This window comes from Semicossyphus pulcher, unplaced genomic scaffold (assembly GCF_022749685.1).
Source record: "Semicossyphus pulcher isolate SPU_LCO1_2020_fin unplaced genomic scaffold, fSemPul1.0.p SCAF_3, whole genome shotgun sequence".
NCBI classification, from domain to species: domain Eukaryota; kingdom Metazoa; phylum Chordata; class Actinopteri; order Labriformes; family Labridae; genus Semicossyphus; species Semicossyphus pulcher.
The window spans coordinates 19,185,330-19,202,029 of record NW_027211704.1 but is presented as its reverse complement, the minus strand read 5'-3'; the positions used below and the strand labels follow the sequence as shown (position 1 = coordinate 19,202,029).

The 16,700-nt window shown below is 42.6% G+C and overlaps 1 protein-coding gene across 1 annotated transcript; it reads left to right on the top strand.

Moving 5' to 3' along the window:
• Positions 1-1,630: 1,630 nt before the first annotated feature.
• per3 (period circadian clock 3) lies at positions 1,631-14,852 on the top strand. Its single transcript, XM_069677597.1, has 22 exons — positions 1,631-1,762; positions 5,900-6,306; positions 6,920-7,080; positions 7,203-7,321; positions 7,646-7,844; positions 7,937-7,988; positions 8,235-8,383; positions 8,709-8,787; positions 8,883-8,989; positions 9,191-9,347; positions 9,442-9,550; positions 9,733-9,861; positions 9,957-10,065; positions 10,160-10,271; positions 10,382-10,521; positions 10,610-10,771; positions 10,866-11,117; positions 11,233-12,101; positions 12,215-12,419; positions 12,601-12,787; positions 13,067-13,217; positions 13,309-14,852. The coding sequence occupies exons 2-22, from the start codon at positions 5,999-6,001 to the stop codon at positions 13,429-13,431; spliced, it is 3,879 nt and encodes a 1,292-aa protein (XP_069533698.1). The 5' UTR covers positions 1,631-1,762; positions 5,900-5,998; the 3' UTR covers positions 13,432-14,852.
• Positions 14,853-16,700: the final 1,848 nt, after the last annotated feature.

The following is a 16,700-nucleotide window of genomic DNA, read 5'->3' as shown; positions in this document are numbered from 1 at the left end:
AGCCAAACTTTAGCCCTTAAGGAAGTTATGTAATATTTTTAAAGGCAGCTGACTATGCCGTTTCAGGCCAGGCTTTAATCACAGATATATGGAATTGCCATCATCTTCCCCTGTCTTCAGCAGAAATTTGAGACCACGTAACTTCATGCCTTGCTGATGTCAACCTTCTGGGAATGCATCTGGAAATAAGTGCAATGTTACTCTTTGTCCCTAAATGCCTTTTGCTTAAATAAAACAGATGGAGTTTAAATCACAAAGCCTTGTCTAAATGTTTGTTTGTCCTGAACTGCGACAGAATATATGTCAAAGGTTACTCCTCCCTGAATGAACTGAGGGAGTTGCTGTCTCACGTCAGTCTTGGTCCAGCTTTAAAGATGACCATATTCTCCTTAATTGAACTTTTTAATTGTGTTATAGAAATACGTATACAATAAACAAAAGATCAGTTATGGTCATCGTCATAGTGAGCAGCTCGCTGGCTGTCACCTGACTCACTGACACCAGAGAGGTTGTTAGAAAAACTTTTGGTTGTCAAATAATATAACAGAATTTCACTGCTAAGAACTATCCATAGCGAATGGACAAGTGGTCTTTTATTAGCAACACCACCTGTTTACCTGATAAGCTCTCTCTTGTGATCCTCTGACCTATATATTAACCCAGTCCTAAGACACTTTCTGCAACAGAAGGATCCCTGCCATGTAGGGCAGCATCCATTTGCTTTCTTTTTTTCAGTTTTTTTTGCTGTTGTCCTCATTATAATAATTTATAATAATATTTAGTCTAGACATTGGGTGAAAATGAGCTGTGGGCCCCAATAAACCCCCCTATCCATTGACAACAGATACCTCATGGTGAGCCTGGAACATTTAGACTCCCAGGGGAGAAATAATACATTAAGAAGTTTAAATTGAACAAATCAAAATATAGATAAAACTAAATATTTGTAAGACCACGTTAGATTAAAAGATAAATACACAAGGGCAAATTAAAGCTGCATGGTAACTATTAGGCCTACTTACAAGAGTAAACATCTAAAAGTTAGGGTTATAAAATATAGGAAAAGTAGTTAAGTAGTAGTTAAGAAATGTAGTTAAAAAGTTCCATCATAAATTCTGGGCATCCAGTATAAAGTCTTCAACTTTTTATGGGTTTTTTTCCAGATCAGTGCTTCAAAAAAAAATGTGTTGAGTTAACTATTACAGGCCAGCACCTTACCAGCAAATATAACATTTTTGAGGTGGGAAACTTCTTGAGGCAATTTGTTGTAAAAAAAAACTAAAAAAAAAACTTTCTTCCAATTTCTTTCTAAGAGTAACAACACGTGTCACGACAACAGCTGGAACATATCGTGTCTCTTTATTCATTCAGTAGTAGAGGTGTGGACGCATTGGGCTGGTAAGGAGTCGGTGCTTGCGCAGCGTACACGGTGCTTGTTGTCCCCTCTGTTGTGTAACATGGAGGTCCACGTGAATCGCCAGCAAGCCGCTGACAGTCTGTATTTTGTCACGCCCACCACAATGCGTAATACCCTATCACACAATAGATGCAAATGCACCTGTCCAATCAGCAGGGAGTGGGCGGAGTTGTACCCTGCCGGCCTCACGTTGCACAAATGTGTCAAGCGCTCCGGAATGGATGAGGATTTAGCTACGTGACTGGGGCATAATTATTTAAAATACTTATTGAACGACCGAATGATAACAATTATATATTTTTAATTTGCGGATATTAAAGCCGAGGCACACGTGGAGTCGTAAAGGTAAATATTCCCGCAAAAGTCGTTAGATTTCAGGTGTCGTTAGTGAGTTGGCTAAGCTAACGTTAGCTCACCACCTCACCCACGACACCAACCAGAGAAAACAGTGGATGTAAACAACCGAAATGTATTCGTTGTCTTGTATTCTGTCGTCCTAGCATACTCTTGTATTTGTGTATTGTATGTAGTTTACGTTGCTCTTCATCTCCACAAAGCAGCATTGGTCACTAGTGTGTATTGCTAACACGATAGCTAGCTAAAGTACATGTCTGCCAGAAGTCAGGAGGCTGCAGGCAGCGAGAGGCGCTTAGCAAGTTAGTAACAAACTACAGCTGACTGTAGTTCTCTTACACGCTTCCATTAGGTGTAAATATACAAGTGTTGTTATTATATCAGCTAATAGACGATTCAGTAAGCTATAATTTTACAGAAATAACTGAAATATAAGCTGTCAAATACACTCCAAGTTTTTACGGTCTTTTATTAAACTTTCTTATCTTTTTATTAATGGCGATATTTTACAATATTCATGTCCTAATGTAGCGAAAAATGTCCTTTGTAGCTGTCCAGATGAATGGCAAAATACACAATATTGTAATTTCGATGATGTCATAATGGCGGTGTGCTTTACTTTTCCGTAGTAGTAGTAACGTGAACTCCCTCTCCTTTAAGCCTTAAGATGTACAGTGGTGACTGGGGTTATTGAGGTTACTGGGTTCATGTGGAGAGGGGGTAGTGAACCGTAATGAGAGTCAGGTTTGTTTTTGCTGTGAATGAGTGGTGGGCTGTTGTTGAAGTCTGAAAAGCGTTTCTTTTTCCAGTGGGTGAAAGCTTGAAAAAACAGGTGTCAGTATTTACTTTAAATCCTCTTTCGTATCATTTGTATTTGTGCATGTTTCTTTTAAGTTGTACTGATCATTTTAATCGGTTTGAAGGTAACCTATAGGTTTCACGACAAGAGTACTATACTATTTCTTAAAGTATGTACTTTAAAATTCAAAAAATATTGTTGCAATATTAACTTGTTGCCAAACCTCAGTCAACCCTTATTTTAACCCACATCTTAATTGTTTTCACTGATTAAATAAATATGAACCTTAAGGTGTAGGTAGACCACATTTACATGTTGCAGGACTGTGAATGTTATTATATAATATCGAGATTTCATAACCAAATGTGATTGGTCTGGGGATGTATATCCTGCCAGGCTTTCACTTCCGTATTGGCAGCAATTTGATGTGTATTAGTGTTGTGTGAGTTGAGTGTCTGAGAGGCTGTTAAACATAAGCAGCTCCTTGATTACTTTTCATCCATTTTGGCATTTATCTACAATTATTGTTGACCGTGAGTTTTTAAGAGGACAAATGAAAAGTCAAGTACACTTTTTAGAAACATTTTAAGACAGAGAGGTTATTCCGGAGACATCAATTATTCAGTTGACTTGAGAACAAACGTTGCATGCTTCATGGTTGCCTTCCACTACTTACGTATTGTAAAAAAACAAAAAAAACAAACAGGTGGCATAAAGGTTTTTAGATCATTTAGAAACCTAATCACCAAAATAAGAGTTTTCTGCTCATGAAGAAATGTTGACATTGCATTGTACTACTTAGCACATATTTTGAGTGAGTACATATTTCAGTCATGATAAGTAGACCAGGCTTTTGGTGTAGCTGCAGCTGTTGTAAATTCCTGTGTTCTGCAGGTTCGTATTTGACTACGAGCAACATAGAGAAGTGCGAGTTGATTCCTTATCATATTATATCACACAATTCTGCTGTCCAGATTCTGAGCAAGCTGTTAAAAAAAACTAGTAATTGTGTAGTGATGTTGTTACATAACAGTAGGGCTGAACAATTAATTGAAATTTAATCAAAATTAAAATATGGCCTGCTGCAATTTTAAAATCGCGGGAGGCGCAATATTTATTAACGGTGAAATGTGTGTTAAAATACCATTTTGATTTAAATATTGTGCTCCAGAGATGTTCTGGCCTACACATCATACACAGATGTAAGTATCAAATATCTTGGTTTGGTACAGATCCCTGCAGAAAACGCACCATAATCATTTTAATGTTTTTTTCAATAAAAATGAGAAAAATAATGTAAAAATTATCATTCAATTTAATATCGCAAATCATATCGAAATCGCAATATAAGTCAAAATAATCGCAATTAGATATTTTTTCAAAATCATTCAGCCCTACATAACAGTGGATCATCACTTTGAAACATTTATTTTATATGCAATGTTTGCCATGATGAAAATAGCCCCATTAACTTCTGTTCTACGCTGCTCTACAGTACAGTAATGAAAGTTTGTCACAGCTGTCCTCTGCTCATGCTTTGTTCAGATGTTTTTGTTTCAAGCCCTGGTCATTATTTCTTCTTTTTTTGATTATCAAACTAAAAAACGTATAAACATACGTATAAATTCAATAAGTAAAATTATCAGATTGAGTGGCCAGACTTTCCTTAAGTTGCCACATGCTTTAAACAGGAAATCAAACACACGTCTTCTCTGACAAGTGAGAGAGCAAAGATAGAGATCCAGATAAGTAACCTGGCTCAGCACCTTGACCTTTAGTGTGGCCTTATCAGGTCTGTTTGTGTGCTGTTCAATTATGGCAAGGCCAGAGCATCATACCTACACCGTAGTATTCTTGGCTGCTCACACGCAGTACAGGTATAATAGGAGGACAGCTTATGCGCTCCGAATTGAGCGAGCTGTTTATGTAATCCTGCAGTGACGACCTGTTGAACGACGCAGGATATTTTCGCTGTCTCCACTTTGCACCTCTCAGTGTGTCTCCCTCTCTCTCTGTGGCTCGCTAATGCTGTCTCACTGCTTTGTGTACATGTTGGTAGCTGCAGATTTGAGTGTTTATTTGTATTATCATGCTGAGAAAATCTGGCAAATGCAAGTTGACAGGAGAAGTTAAGGACGTGAACTCTGTTTTCTTTTGCAATGTTGCGTTATGTTGAGTTTGACTTCTAAGAAAATACAACTATTTTGAAACATAAATAGTGAGTGTGTATTTAAGCCCAGTTGGGATGAGTCACTCTTTATCCATAAACATACAATGAGATGTGTCCTTTACATTGTGTTCAGCGGATTTGAGCTGCATTTCACTTTGAAGAGAGATGGTGAAAATCAGTCAGCCATCATTATGCTGCACAGTTTCATATTATGTGTTATTTGGTGGTGTGTAAAGACGAGCATTTGGCAGAGCTGTGCCTGGTGTTGGCAGTATTGATGGATGAAATGTGCTCATATGTGTAAATCGTGGATGAGTCAGTTTGATGGTCAGACAGTCCGATAGTATTAGGTAACACAGCAGATTGTGTTTGTTCACATTCGACGAAACGAAAAACATTGTGTTACTGCACAGAACATTTTATTTTTGTATATCGGTTTTTATTTCGCAACATTGTGCCTAGTGTCAAAAGAGGACAGCGGCTTTAGATTTTCTTCTTGTACACTATTTCTTCACTTTTGACTCACATTTTCATAGCACAAATTTCTATCTATTAAAGCACAGGGTTAGCTAATTACGTGAGGAAAAAAACAGGGAAAAGATAAATAACTAGATGTCATTTCCTTTAAAATTCTAGTTTCTTTTATCAAGTACCCTAGTAGAGCAAATCTTCATGCATACAGTCAATGTTTAATTTAGTAATGCTAAGTAAAGCTACTGCTGCCTTATGTCAACATCTGAAGCCATGTAATTAAGTTTAATTTCACTGTCTCACAGCACACAAGAGCATATTGTGTAAGGGTTTACCAGGTGTTGACCTGATCCCTACTTCCACAGGTGTTAAGCTTTGTGGTTTCCATTTCCACGCACTCACACTCTGGTCACTACTGTTAAACAAACCAACAGTGTCTTCATTCAGGGAAAGACGGAGGAGGCTGTTATTGCTATGTGTCATAACCTTTTTACAGAGGCCCTGGTTGTAGTGTCTGATTAGTGTCCTGACATTTTCCTTTTTAATTAAATTCTTTTTAAAAGATCTACGAAAAAAAACTGCTCGGTCTTGCCAGCTGCTGTTTAATCCATGTTGTAAATTCAACCCTGTAAATTTAGTTTTGATCGTGTCTGTAAACATTTCTCTCTTTATTTCCTTTGTGTTACAGAGAGCAAAGCTGAACTTTACATCCAGCACTAGTTCATGGTCACCACATGGAACCCATTCCCCTTATTGAACATATGAAGACCCCTACCGACCACTGTGAATGGACAAATTACTATTGATGTGTGACCAAAGTGTGGAGATGCCTGGAGGTGACAGCGGTCTTGATGGAGAGGACCCCACGTTACCGTCGGCCACAGGAGAAGATGGAGAGGAGGGGGGGAGGGTGTCGTCAGGGCAGCACGACAGAGGGGTGCAGTCAGAGTGCCTCAGGGGGGAGGAGAGCAGAGCTTTAGAAGGAGAAGTGGGGCAGGAAGACGAGGAGATGACGAGCGGATCGAATGACCTCTCCTCCTCGTCCAATCACAGCCCTGGGAGCGCCACAGGATCCACCTCAGCTTCAACCAAGAGGTATTTACCTGAGTGCATGTAGCTTTACTTGACATGTATTCACAAGAGTTTGTAAATGTAAACCTGCAGTGCTTGAAACTTCCTTTACAAAGTTTTGAGACATATTGCAAACAGTTTATGTCGATTTTATTTTGTTTAGTTAGTTCCCCTGCTTGTGGGTTTCACTGAAATAACATTGTTCTGTAATAAGCAGTAATGGCTAAAGACACTGAGCAAGACACAGAACCAGTCAGGTCATCTAACTGGTTGTAAGCAAGTCTACACAGAATACCATAAATTCATGTGGCTATGGCAAGCAGGAACAATCAAAATTGACGTCTCCTTAAACTGTGATTTTGAAATACTACTGTTCGTGTGTAAAGGACTGAATGGTTTATTTGTAAACCTGCTGCTCTGTTATAAACAATCCTGACCATCTGGGAGAGGTCTGCTCAGTGCCTGCACTGAGTCCAAACTAAACACAGGATAAGCAGCATTAAAGTTTGACGCACGACATTTCTGGAAAATACTCCCAGAAAACACTTAAACTATCAGTTTTTTAAAATTTGTGCTTAAAAATGTCATATTTGCAACATTTTATGAAGTTAAACTCTGTATGTGTGTTTGTGTGTAGCAGCGAGAATGCAGCGGATGGCAAAGGTCAGGCCCACAGAGAGCTGATGCTAACAGTGGCTGAGATGAAGAAGAGGCTTCCATCGGACAAACGCAGCCGCAGCAAAGCCAGAACAGTGGAGGCCTTACATTATGCACTGAACTGTGTCAAACAGGTGCAAGGTAACCTGGATTCTTACTTTTTCCCTTTAATATCAGAGTAGTTACACCACCTTTTCTGTATAAGCCTGATATCATTTAGTCTTTTTTCAAAGCAGCATGTGTGTATGTGTGTTCCTCTGCAGCCAATAGTGAGTACTACAAGCTGCTGATGTGCAATGGCCAGGATGAGAGGAGAGACGCCACTGTTTGCACCCTGGAAGAGTTGGAGAGAGTCACCTCTGAACACACCCTTAAAAATACGGTACATATATACACACAAACACACAACTCACCGTAACTGGCGCTAATGCTGCATACACTTTATTGTTGAACACATATATCAGACAGTTATTGCAAGAAATGAACCAAAGAGAATTTAATGGGAGCTGTTTTTATATCTTATCACAGTCTTAAAGAGGCTCTTTCATAAATACGTGCACATGTACCTCAAAATTTGCCTCACGCCTGGGCGCGTGTGTGAGTGTATGTGTGTTTACTGCTTTTGCGTGTGTCTGTGACTTGGCTCGCTTGTGTGCTTGTGTCTTTCTACGTGTGTGTGCGTACGTCTCTCCGTGTCTGTGTGTAGGACTCCTTCGTGGTGGTTTTCTCCCTGTCGAGCGGCCGTGTGCTGTATGCGTCCGAGCAGGCTCCCAGCATCCTTTGCTGCAAGAGGAAGTTCCTGGAGTCGGCCAAGTTCGTGGAGCTGCTCTTCCACCAAGATGTCAACGTCTTCTACTCGCACACGGCTCAGCCGCATCTGCCACCCTGGAGCAACTCGCACACAGGTGTGTTTGGACCACATTTGGTATATTTAGTTTGAATTAACTTAATGTGAAAGAACAAATAATTAACTTCTGTCTGTTCTCGGTCTCTGCAGCAGGGGTTCTGTTTGACTGTGCCCAAGTCAAGTCCTTCTTCTGCAGAATCAGGTCAGTATATGTTATATGGTCTCCTTCTTTTTGTAGTCCTCAAAAACTCTGTGATTTCAGTTTAATACAATCACTTTGAAATAATTAGAATTGCTTAAAAAAATTAATGACTGATTGATTCAGAACATAATCTGAAATGATCCAAAATGAGCAGCCTTTACTCAAAGTTAAAAGTCACTTTATTAAAACTCCTCATTCATCAGATCGGATTACATTTGAAATACATTTTTCTATCACTGTTTATAGGGGTGGAAAGGACCGTGATGGTGAAATGCGTTACAACCCGTTTCGAATAACACCTTACCTGCTGAAGGTGCAGGGAAGAGGGAGCACAGGGGAGGAGGAGGAGCCGTGCTGCCTGGCGCTGGCTGAACGCATCATCTCTGGATATGAGGGTACAATCATTGGCACCACATTCCGCATACGACTCAAACTGCTTACTTAATAACCATTAAACAATAAGTTTACTTACTTATTCTGCTTTTGTTTGGACTCATAACTTGTGCTAATTTCTAAGAGAAAATATTTGTCCAACTTCCTGCTTATCCGTAGCTACCCCAGAGATGTGCCTAAAAAAGTTGCGATCAACAACTTTCTTACTTTATTCTCTCCAACTTTCACTTTTGCTATTTAGTCATCGGTATGAAGGATTCATGTACTCAAACATAAAAGACGATCTTTGTTACCTCATCGTGGCATTGTTTTTGTTCCCTCATGCAGCCCCTCGGATCCCCCTGGACAAGCGCATCTTCACCACCACACACTCCCCCGGCTGTGTGTTCCTTGAAGTAGACGACAGGTCAGTATACACACAAACACATGTACAATCACAGTTTACAGTGAGCGTCAGTATGAGTGTGATGATGAAACCAATTAAACGGTCGTTATCCACAGGGCTGTGCCGTTGCTAGGATACCTCCCTCAGGATCTGATTGGCACGTCGTTGCTGACTTGTATTCACCCAGACGACCGCCCCCTCATGCTGTCAATGCATCGGAAAGGTAAGCCTTATAAGATCTTATAAGTATATTGAGTTGACTAAATGATTATTTTTAAACTTTTAAAATTGTTTCATATAATTAGCAGACTAAATCATAACGCAATAAAGTGCAAGATTTCATTCAGTCTTTAAAGTGATCAGTCATATAGTCCACTAAATCTTCACCCTTCTCTTGTTGTTTCTTCTCTAACTCGCTGCACAGTGTTAAAGTATGCAGGCCAGTCTCCGTTCGAGCACTCTCCGGTGCGTCTTCGCTGTCAGAACGGTGACCACATCACCTTGGACACCAGCTGGTCCAGCTTCATCAACCCCTGGAGCCGCAAGGTGGCCTTCATCATTGGACGCCACAAAGTCAGGACGTAAGTAGTACAACAGAGTTTGCTAAGAGACTTATTAAATAAAATTACATCATGATAAAGACAACATCACTGTGTTGTGATCTTTTGTCCCAAGGAGTCCTCTGAATGAGGATGTGTTTGCTGCTCAGACTAAGGACAACATCCCGGTCACACATGAGGAAATAAAAGATCTGCAAGCAAAGATCTACAAGCTTTTCCTGCAGGTCATTATTACAGTGCAAGAAACCCCAATTCATTGAATGATCATTATTTACAAGGATAAAAGGTCAAATGATTGCAGGGTTCACAATTACTTATTTGCATAAGATTTTATAGCCATTTTTGAAACTTTTTATTAGTTTTTTTTACTTTACTCCTCTAACCTCTTTGTATCTCTTCTTCACAGCCGGTCCACAACAATGGTTCCAGTGGTTATGGCAGTCTGGGAAGTAACGGCTCTCATGAGCACTACATCAGTGTCGCTTCTTCAAGTGACAGCAATGGTAACATGTGGGAGGACTCGCACAGGGAGCCGGTGAGACATCACAGTGACATCACAGGCCAGGAAACCAGGTTTAAAGCTGTTGCAGAGGTTAACTGTGTTGTGTATGTGTCTGTGTGTGATTGTAGATGACTCTGCAACAGATCTGTGCAGACGTGAACAGAGTGAAGAGCTGGGGGCAGCAAGCTTATCTGGGCTCCAGCCACAAAATCGCTCTGCTCGGCAAACCTGCCAAAGGTAATGCAGCCCCTCATATAGGAACAAAATATAAAAAATGTGTCGTATTGCAATTTGAAAATAACTCTGTTAAAATCCCCTTTTGGTTTCTCAGGACGTCTGCCCCCTGCAGCCTCCAACCGTGAGGTCAGAGAACATGAAGAGGGCAGGAAGCAAACACACATTCCCTCCTATCAGCAGATCAACTGTGTGGACAACATCATCAGGTGTGTAGTTACGCTATCATTATGCCACTGTAAGATCAGTTCACTTCATTGTGAAGCCCCTAGTCCCCGTCCTGCTATTAATTATGCGTGCCTGTGTTTGTGTGTTCCAGATATTTAGATGGCTGTACAGGTCCAGCCCTGAAGCGGAAGAGTGACTCTCATTCCCTGGGCACCTCTTCTTCTTCATCCTCTACCTCAGAAGATGACAAGCCAGCTGAAGCCACTGACACAGCTCAGGCCAGCTCAGATGGTATAAACACACCACATAACACCACACCACATCACATACTTTACTATGCCGGTTATCATTGGAGTAATATATTCATTTCATTTGACAGTGGTGTTAGACAGTGGGGTTTCAGTGGCCCCTACCGCTGCAGCAGTTGTTGGAGCGCCTCTGACAGACATCACATTGTCCACCAAGGCCATGAGTGTAGTTTCTGTCACCAGCCAGTGTTCGTACAGCAGCACCATCGTCCATGTGCCTCAGCCTGAATCAGGTAAATTATTTAGAAAAGCTTTGGATCCCCTTTATTTAGGATTTCTGTGGGAGAAAAGTCCTCTTCATTGAACATCATGTTCTCTCTCGCACAGAGGCCACAGCACTGGAAGATGCCCCGATGGGCAGTGAGCCTGCGGATGCTGCTCCGACCACTGTCCGTCCCACCCCGAGCCCCGCCACAGAGGAACCAAGGTTTATAGGTCTTACCAAGGAGGTGCTGTCAGCTCACACCCAGAAGGAGGAACAAGAGTATGTGGATCGGTTCCGTCACCGCATCCTCCAGAGCCCCTACAGCTCCTATCTGCAGCTGGACAACAGCTCTATGGCACACTCCCACCACCCAGGTGTGTATTTACTTATAAAACAACTGTCAACATGCATGGATTTAGTGTTTGCTGAACATGAATTTCACACTTGGGCTACTTCAGTCAAACTTATTCTGTGTCCACTCTATCACAGGCGACCACCTTCGTCCATTAAGTGCTGGAGGATTGAATCGCTCCAGGAGAGGAAAGCCCAGACACAAGCGCCCCAAACCCCAGGGTTCCTCAGACAGCTACACTTCCCCAGCTGGCCATCCTCGCCGTGTTCCTGATTCCTCCTGGCCTTCCTCAGAGTCCTCCCAGCCACAGATGGGGGCGCCATTCAGCCAAGCAGCACAGCTCCAGACATCATTCTTCCCCATAATGGCAACACAGCCTGGGCCGGAGCAACCGCCCAGATCACAACAGCTGCCTGGTCCGACCCCCATGGTGCTGCAAGCTCCTGACCAAACCCAGCTCAGCTACAACTTCAACATCATGCAGCCTGCTCAAAGCCTGCAAGGCATGCAGCCAATCCAAATTGAGCCCTTTCAGAATCTGCAGACTATCCAGAACTTTCAGAATCTGCAGACCATGGCTACAGCCCAGAACGTCAACCCTTACATGACTCCCGTCATGGCTGTCATCCTGCCCAACTACCCAACTTTCACTCCAGCTTTCCCGTCCATTTACCCACCATCCGCTCCTTCCATGCTGCCTCAGGCGCCCATCACCATGACAGGCTTTGTACCTGGTCCTACCCCCTTTGCCCAGCCACAGTTCCAAGCCCAGCCTGTCCCCCATACTCAGACCTCATTGGGCCCTATGCTTTGTTCACAAAGAGCCTGCTCGTCAGTCGGGGAAGAGGAGGAGGAAGCTGGTCCTCGGGCTTTATTTTCCAGCTCTCGCTCCAGTTCTCCGCTGCAGCTGAACCTGCTGCAGGAGGAGCTGCCAAAGCTGAGCGAAGGGCAGAGCAGCACTGGGCACAACCACGCTGGGAGCCTCCAGGAACAACATGCCAACGAGGTGAGTGTGACTGTTAACCTTAACCTTCAACAACTTTTTAATTTCTTACAACCTTCTTCTTTAGACAAAGCTCTTTGCTTTAGCTCTAACATCAAACTCTTTGACTTGTTTAGGGCAATAACCCCAGTGAGTCTGGGAACCATGATGCCCAGTCTACATCCAGTGAGCTGCTGGACCTGCTGCTGCAGGAGGATGCCAGGTCAGGGACTGGCTCAAACGCTTCAGGCTCTGGGTCAGGGGAATCTGGAGGCTCCCTTGGATCTGGATCTGGATCTGGATCTGGCTCTGGCTCTAATGGAACCTCCACCTCACACACTGGTAAGAGGAAAGACACTCACATAAACGATACACATACAAATGGTCTAAATAATCATCTAAATATTGGGACATATTGCCAATGGGTAAAACAATTGAGTTGAGAACAAAACATGACAGAGGAGCAACAGTTTCCCCTCACAGTAGGCTGCAGCGACTTATGCAGAGCTCTCCCTGCTTACAGGCAGCAGCAACAGCAGCAAATACTTTGCCAGCAATGACTCATCTGACACATCACGCAAAGCCCGTAAGAGCCAGGAGGCACCTGCAGAGCACCAGCACAGCTTCGACACTCAGGTGGAGAATTCACTGTGGAGCATGATCCAGCACACTCCTGAGCGAGTCATGATGACGTACCAGATCCACACCAGGTACACACACAGCACTGCTCTTAGGGTTTCCATGACACTCACAATGGGCAATTATATAATGGGATTATGAGATGTCTAGATGTCTAAAACTGGTTTTAACATCTGATTTTAGACACTTTTTGTCTCTATCTGGCAAAAAAAAATGTCTACTACCTTAATAGCTGCTACAGGAAAAGGTTAACTGTGGAGTTACAGGTGCCCTCTGCTGTTGTGGTAGTGTAGTGTATTGTCTTTATCTTAACCAGTTTTTTCTTGTATCTTGTCGTTCCTCTCCTCCAGGGACCAGAACGAGGTGTTGACAGAAGACAGGGAGAAGCTCCGGGTGCTTCAGCCCCACCAGCCGTGGTTCACCCAGGAGCAGAGGGAGGAGCTGGCTGAGGTCCATCCCTGGATCCAGCAGCACACCATCCCACAGGAGATAGACACACAGGTGAGGCACTCCAGTCAAACACACTCACCACAAACACATTCACCTGTCCGCTCATCTGAGCACATGTTTAATATACGATTGTTTCTAACAGGGTTGTGAGAGCTGCAATGCAGGCGCTGGGGTCGCCCACTCCCCTCACCCTCCAGCCCCCGACAGCTCGTCCATCCTTGAGAGCCCTCAGCAGGACTCCATCGGACCAGTGGTGGACACTTGAGAGACCCTGGAAGCCAAAACAACCAACCTCACAGCAAACCAGCCCTGCCAGAAACCTCCACAACTGCCACCATGCATCTCTTCTGACCAATCTAGAGGAGTGGGTCCCTATGCTTTAGTTTGAAGTTTATTGTGTATTTTAAAGGGGTATCAGAGGCTGGACCAGGCCCTGAGGAGCAGAGGAGGAGAGAGCAATGGGCATTTTTTCTTAGTCAGCCTAATGTGACTGCCTTTATTGGACCATGAATATTATACCTCTCTTCTTGTTGTGTTTATGGACCCCGTGGGGGTTCAGTTTGTCTTTTAAGACTGACCAGATCCTTTGGCACCATGCGCCACTTGACGCTCTGTATAGGAAGACGGTCCCTTGGTTGATGCCCCAACATGAGCACTGTGTAAACACACATCCAGCTGGGTGTGACTGGTTGACAAGTCATAGACGGAGCTGGCCCAGTTTGAGTATCAGAACACACACCAGACTCTTCTCCGGAGACGCGGAGTGCAGGTTGTACAGTGCGTGTACCACATCAACTCCTTTAACTGCATACTCTTTTACCATGGTTGACACATGGTATGTTTTCTTTTCATGAGCACTTAAGACACATTTGCTGCTCTCTGTTTATAATGTTAGGACTCTAATCGTGTAAGTTAATTGTTATTGGAGTGTATTCTCTTATTCCATAGGTTGGGTTCCTCTTGTCCAGAACATCCGTTTTTATGTTACTTTGACTCACGAACAACCGCAAACATATTGATCATTACAAATTGACTACAACACAAGTCTACCCCAACATCCATAACGTGCTGTAGCACCCAGTGTCCCGCCTGATCACCACCCTACAACACTTGTAGCTCACCTCTGATGGTAAACAGACCATTGTGGCCCCAAATTTCAACGTCATCCTGGGTTTACTTACTGAATGAATTTCCTCCTTCTCCTCCTGTGTAGCTGTCTGTGTGACCGGTTGAGTGTGTGTGTGTGTGTGTGTGTGTGTGTGTGTGTGTGTGTGTGTGTTTATGTGTGAGAAAAAGAGGAATTAGCTAACCCGCTGTAGTCCTGTGAATGTCCACACCTTTTCTTGTACTGGATTCAGTTTGCAGGTGAGCAGTTTTGAATGTGTGTATGCATGTGGAGATGGATGCCTGTGACTGTTTGTATATGTGTTTGTCTGTGTGTGTGTGTGTGTAAGTGTGTGTGCGCGTGCGCGCACTGATCGATTGAGAGCTGCTTCCTTCTATACAGTTGTCCAACAGACCAGGGTTTTCTACCGTTTTTAAATTGAAAGTATATTACAGTACCATGTATTTTATAGAAAAAGTACACAAAATGAACTTCACAAAGTGTATAAAAAGCCATTTGTCTTGAATTCAGGGACTGTTTGTTTGTGACACAAAGGAATGAATAAATGATCTATGACCTAACATGTACGTGACTGTCTGTTAAGCCTAATAGACAAAAAACAAGTGATCATTATTTACATGGACAAAGTCGTACAGCTAGTCACCGCTAGTGCTAACAGTAGGTGCAGGCTCAACCCAACACAGCAGACATCTGCAACAAACAGTTCAACCAGTACAGGCACAATGAGAACAAGATCATACATTTGAGGGGGTTTTTTTATAACAAGTTAACTTTACAAAGTCACATGGTGGGTGTTTGAAGCTGAATCTAAATTGGCTTAAAGGTATAATAAATAGGATTTTCCTAGAAAAATTAATTTCAGACTTCTACAAGTATAATATAATATAAATCAGCACTTATGGGCCTCTTTACATGTGTGTTGGTAAGTGTGTGTGCAGACCCTTGTGAGACCCTTCCCTCTGCATCTATTCTGTTGTTTTGCTTTGCACAAGACGTTTTCAGGAGGGGCGCTGTTGTGGTTCCCTGTGCCAATCACAGCGTATAGGTGAGTGTGGGAGTGGTTCAAATTAGCAACTGGGCCTCATTCAGACCGGCGAACATGGCGAAAGGGCGATGCAGAGTTGGCCTTCTATCTATTGGACAGGTAGGTGCCTCAAAATAGGTAGAACAAGCTAACCGGCGGTTAGCATGCTAGCGCAACGGTAACCGTGACGCTGTCGGTGTAGCTCGGCGGGTTGGGCGTGTTCTGGGCGAGTGAGAGTGAGCTTCTGGTGACGAGGAGCCCAGGAGGAGGGGCCCAGTTTCAGTGTGTTGTTGACAAAATGCAAGGACAGGTATAGTTATTATACCTTTAACAACAAAGAAGATTAGGATTTTTTTTTCAAAATTATTTCTCACTTTTCAATTAACAAAGTTAATGCAGGGCACAGTTACAGTGAATTAACCTAACTTTTTTTGGATAGCGAGAAATGTCTTAATCCGGTTGGTTTTTGTTTATATGTCATGAAGTCAGCATTTTTAAATAACCAGGCTCTTTCCCTGCCTAGCACAAAGGGCGTAGCTGCATCAGTTTTCTTCTCTCCTACAATTTAGAGCTCTTTTATTAATAATAAAAATGATATATAGTTTTGTGCAATGTTTTTTTTTATTTGAAAGGCAGTACAGGAAAGTACCACATTTTTGTATTTCTGCCAAATGATAAGAAATGAAGGTCTGTTCTCATGTAGTCAAACATTTACAATATCCCTTAGGTGGGTAAGTGAACTTAGTAAATATTGTGACTTATCAAACACAGGTGCAGCTACACCTTTTACATTGTTAATGTTGTTACACATATGTATATACAATTCAGTGTATATATAATTCACCTATTTACTATAATTCAGTTTTTATGTATTCTGTACACATAATTTACATATTTTCTTAGTTTAGTATAGTTTTATATTTCTTTATACTTCTAGTTTGTATTGAACAACTGCAACGCACAAATGCATGATTAATATGTCATGGCCTAGGCCTTGGCTGCTAGTTTGCCCCTTTTCCCTGTGTTCCCTTCTCTTGTGTTTCTTGTGGCATCACCACCCTCAGTGCTCCTCACCTGCTCCACTGATTACCACCTCCTGCTGCTTCAGCCTGCTCACCTGTTCCTCATCAAGTCATCAGCCTGCAGTGTATAAGACCCTGGTTCTTCAGTTATTCGCCACTATTTTCCTGTCTAGATCTGGGAACATCCAGGAGCATCTGATTTGCCGACCTTAGTGCTGTAACTGGAGAATGCAGATGCAAGAGAGAGTTCTGCTAGATAAGGTGGCACCAGCCCATTTAAAACCCTAAAAACAATTAACAAAAGCACAAGTGTCTGTAGTCAAATTAAAGATGGCTAAATTCCATTTAGCAGCATTAGCCTC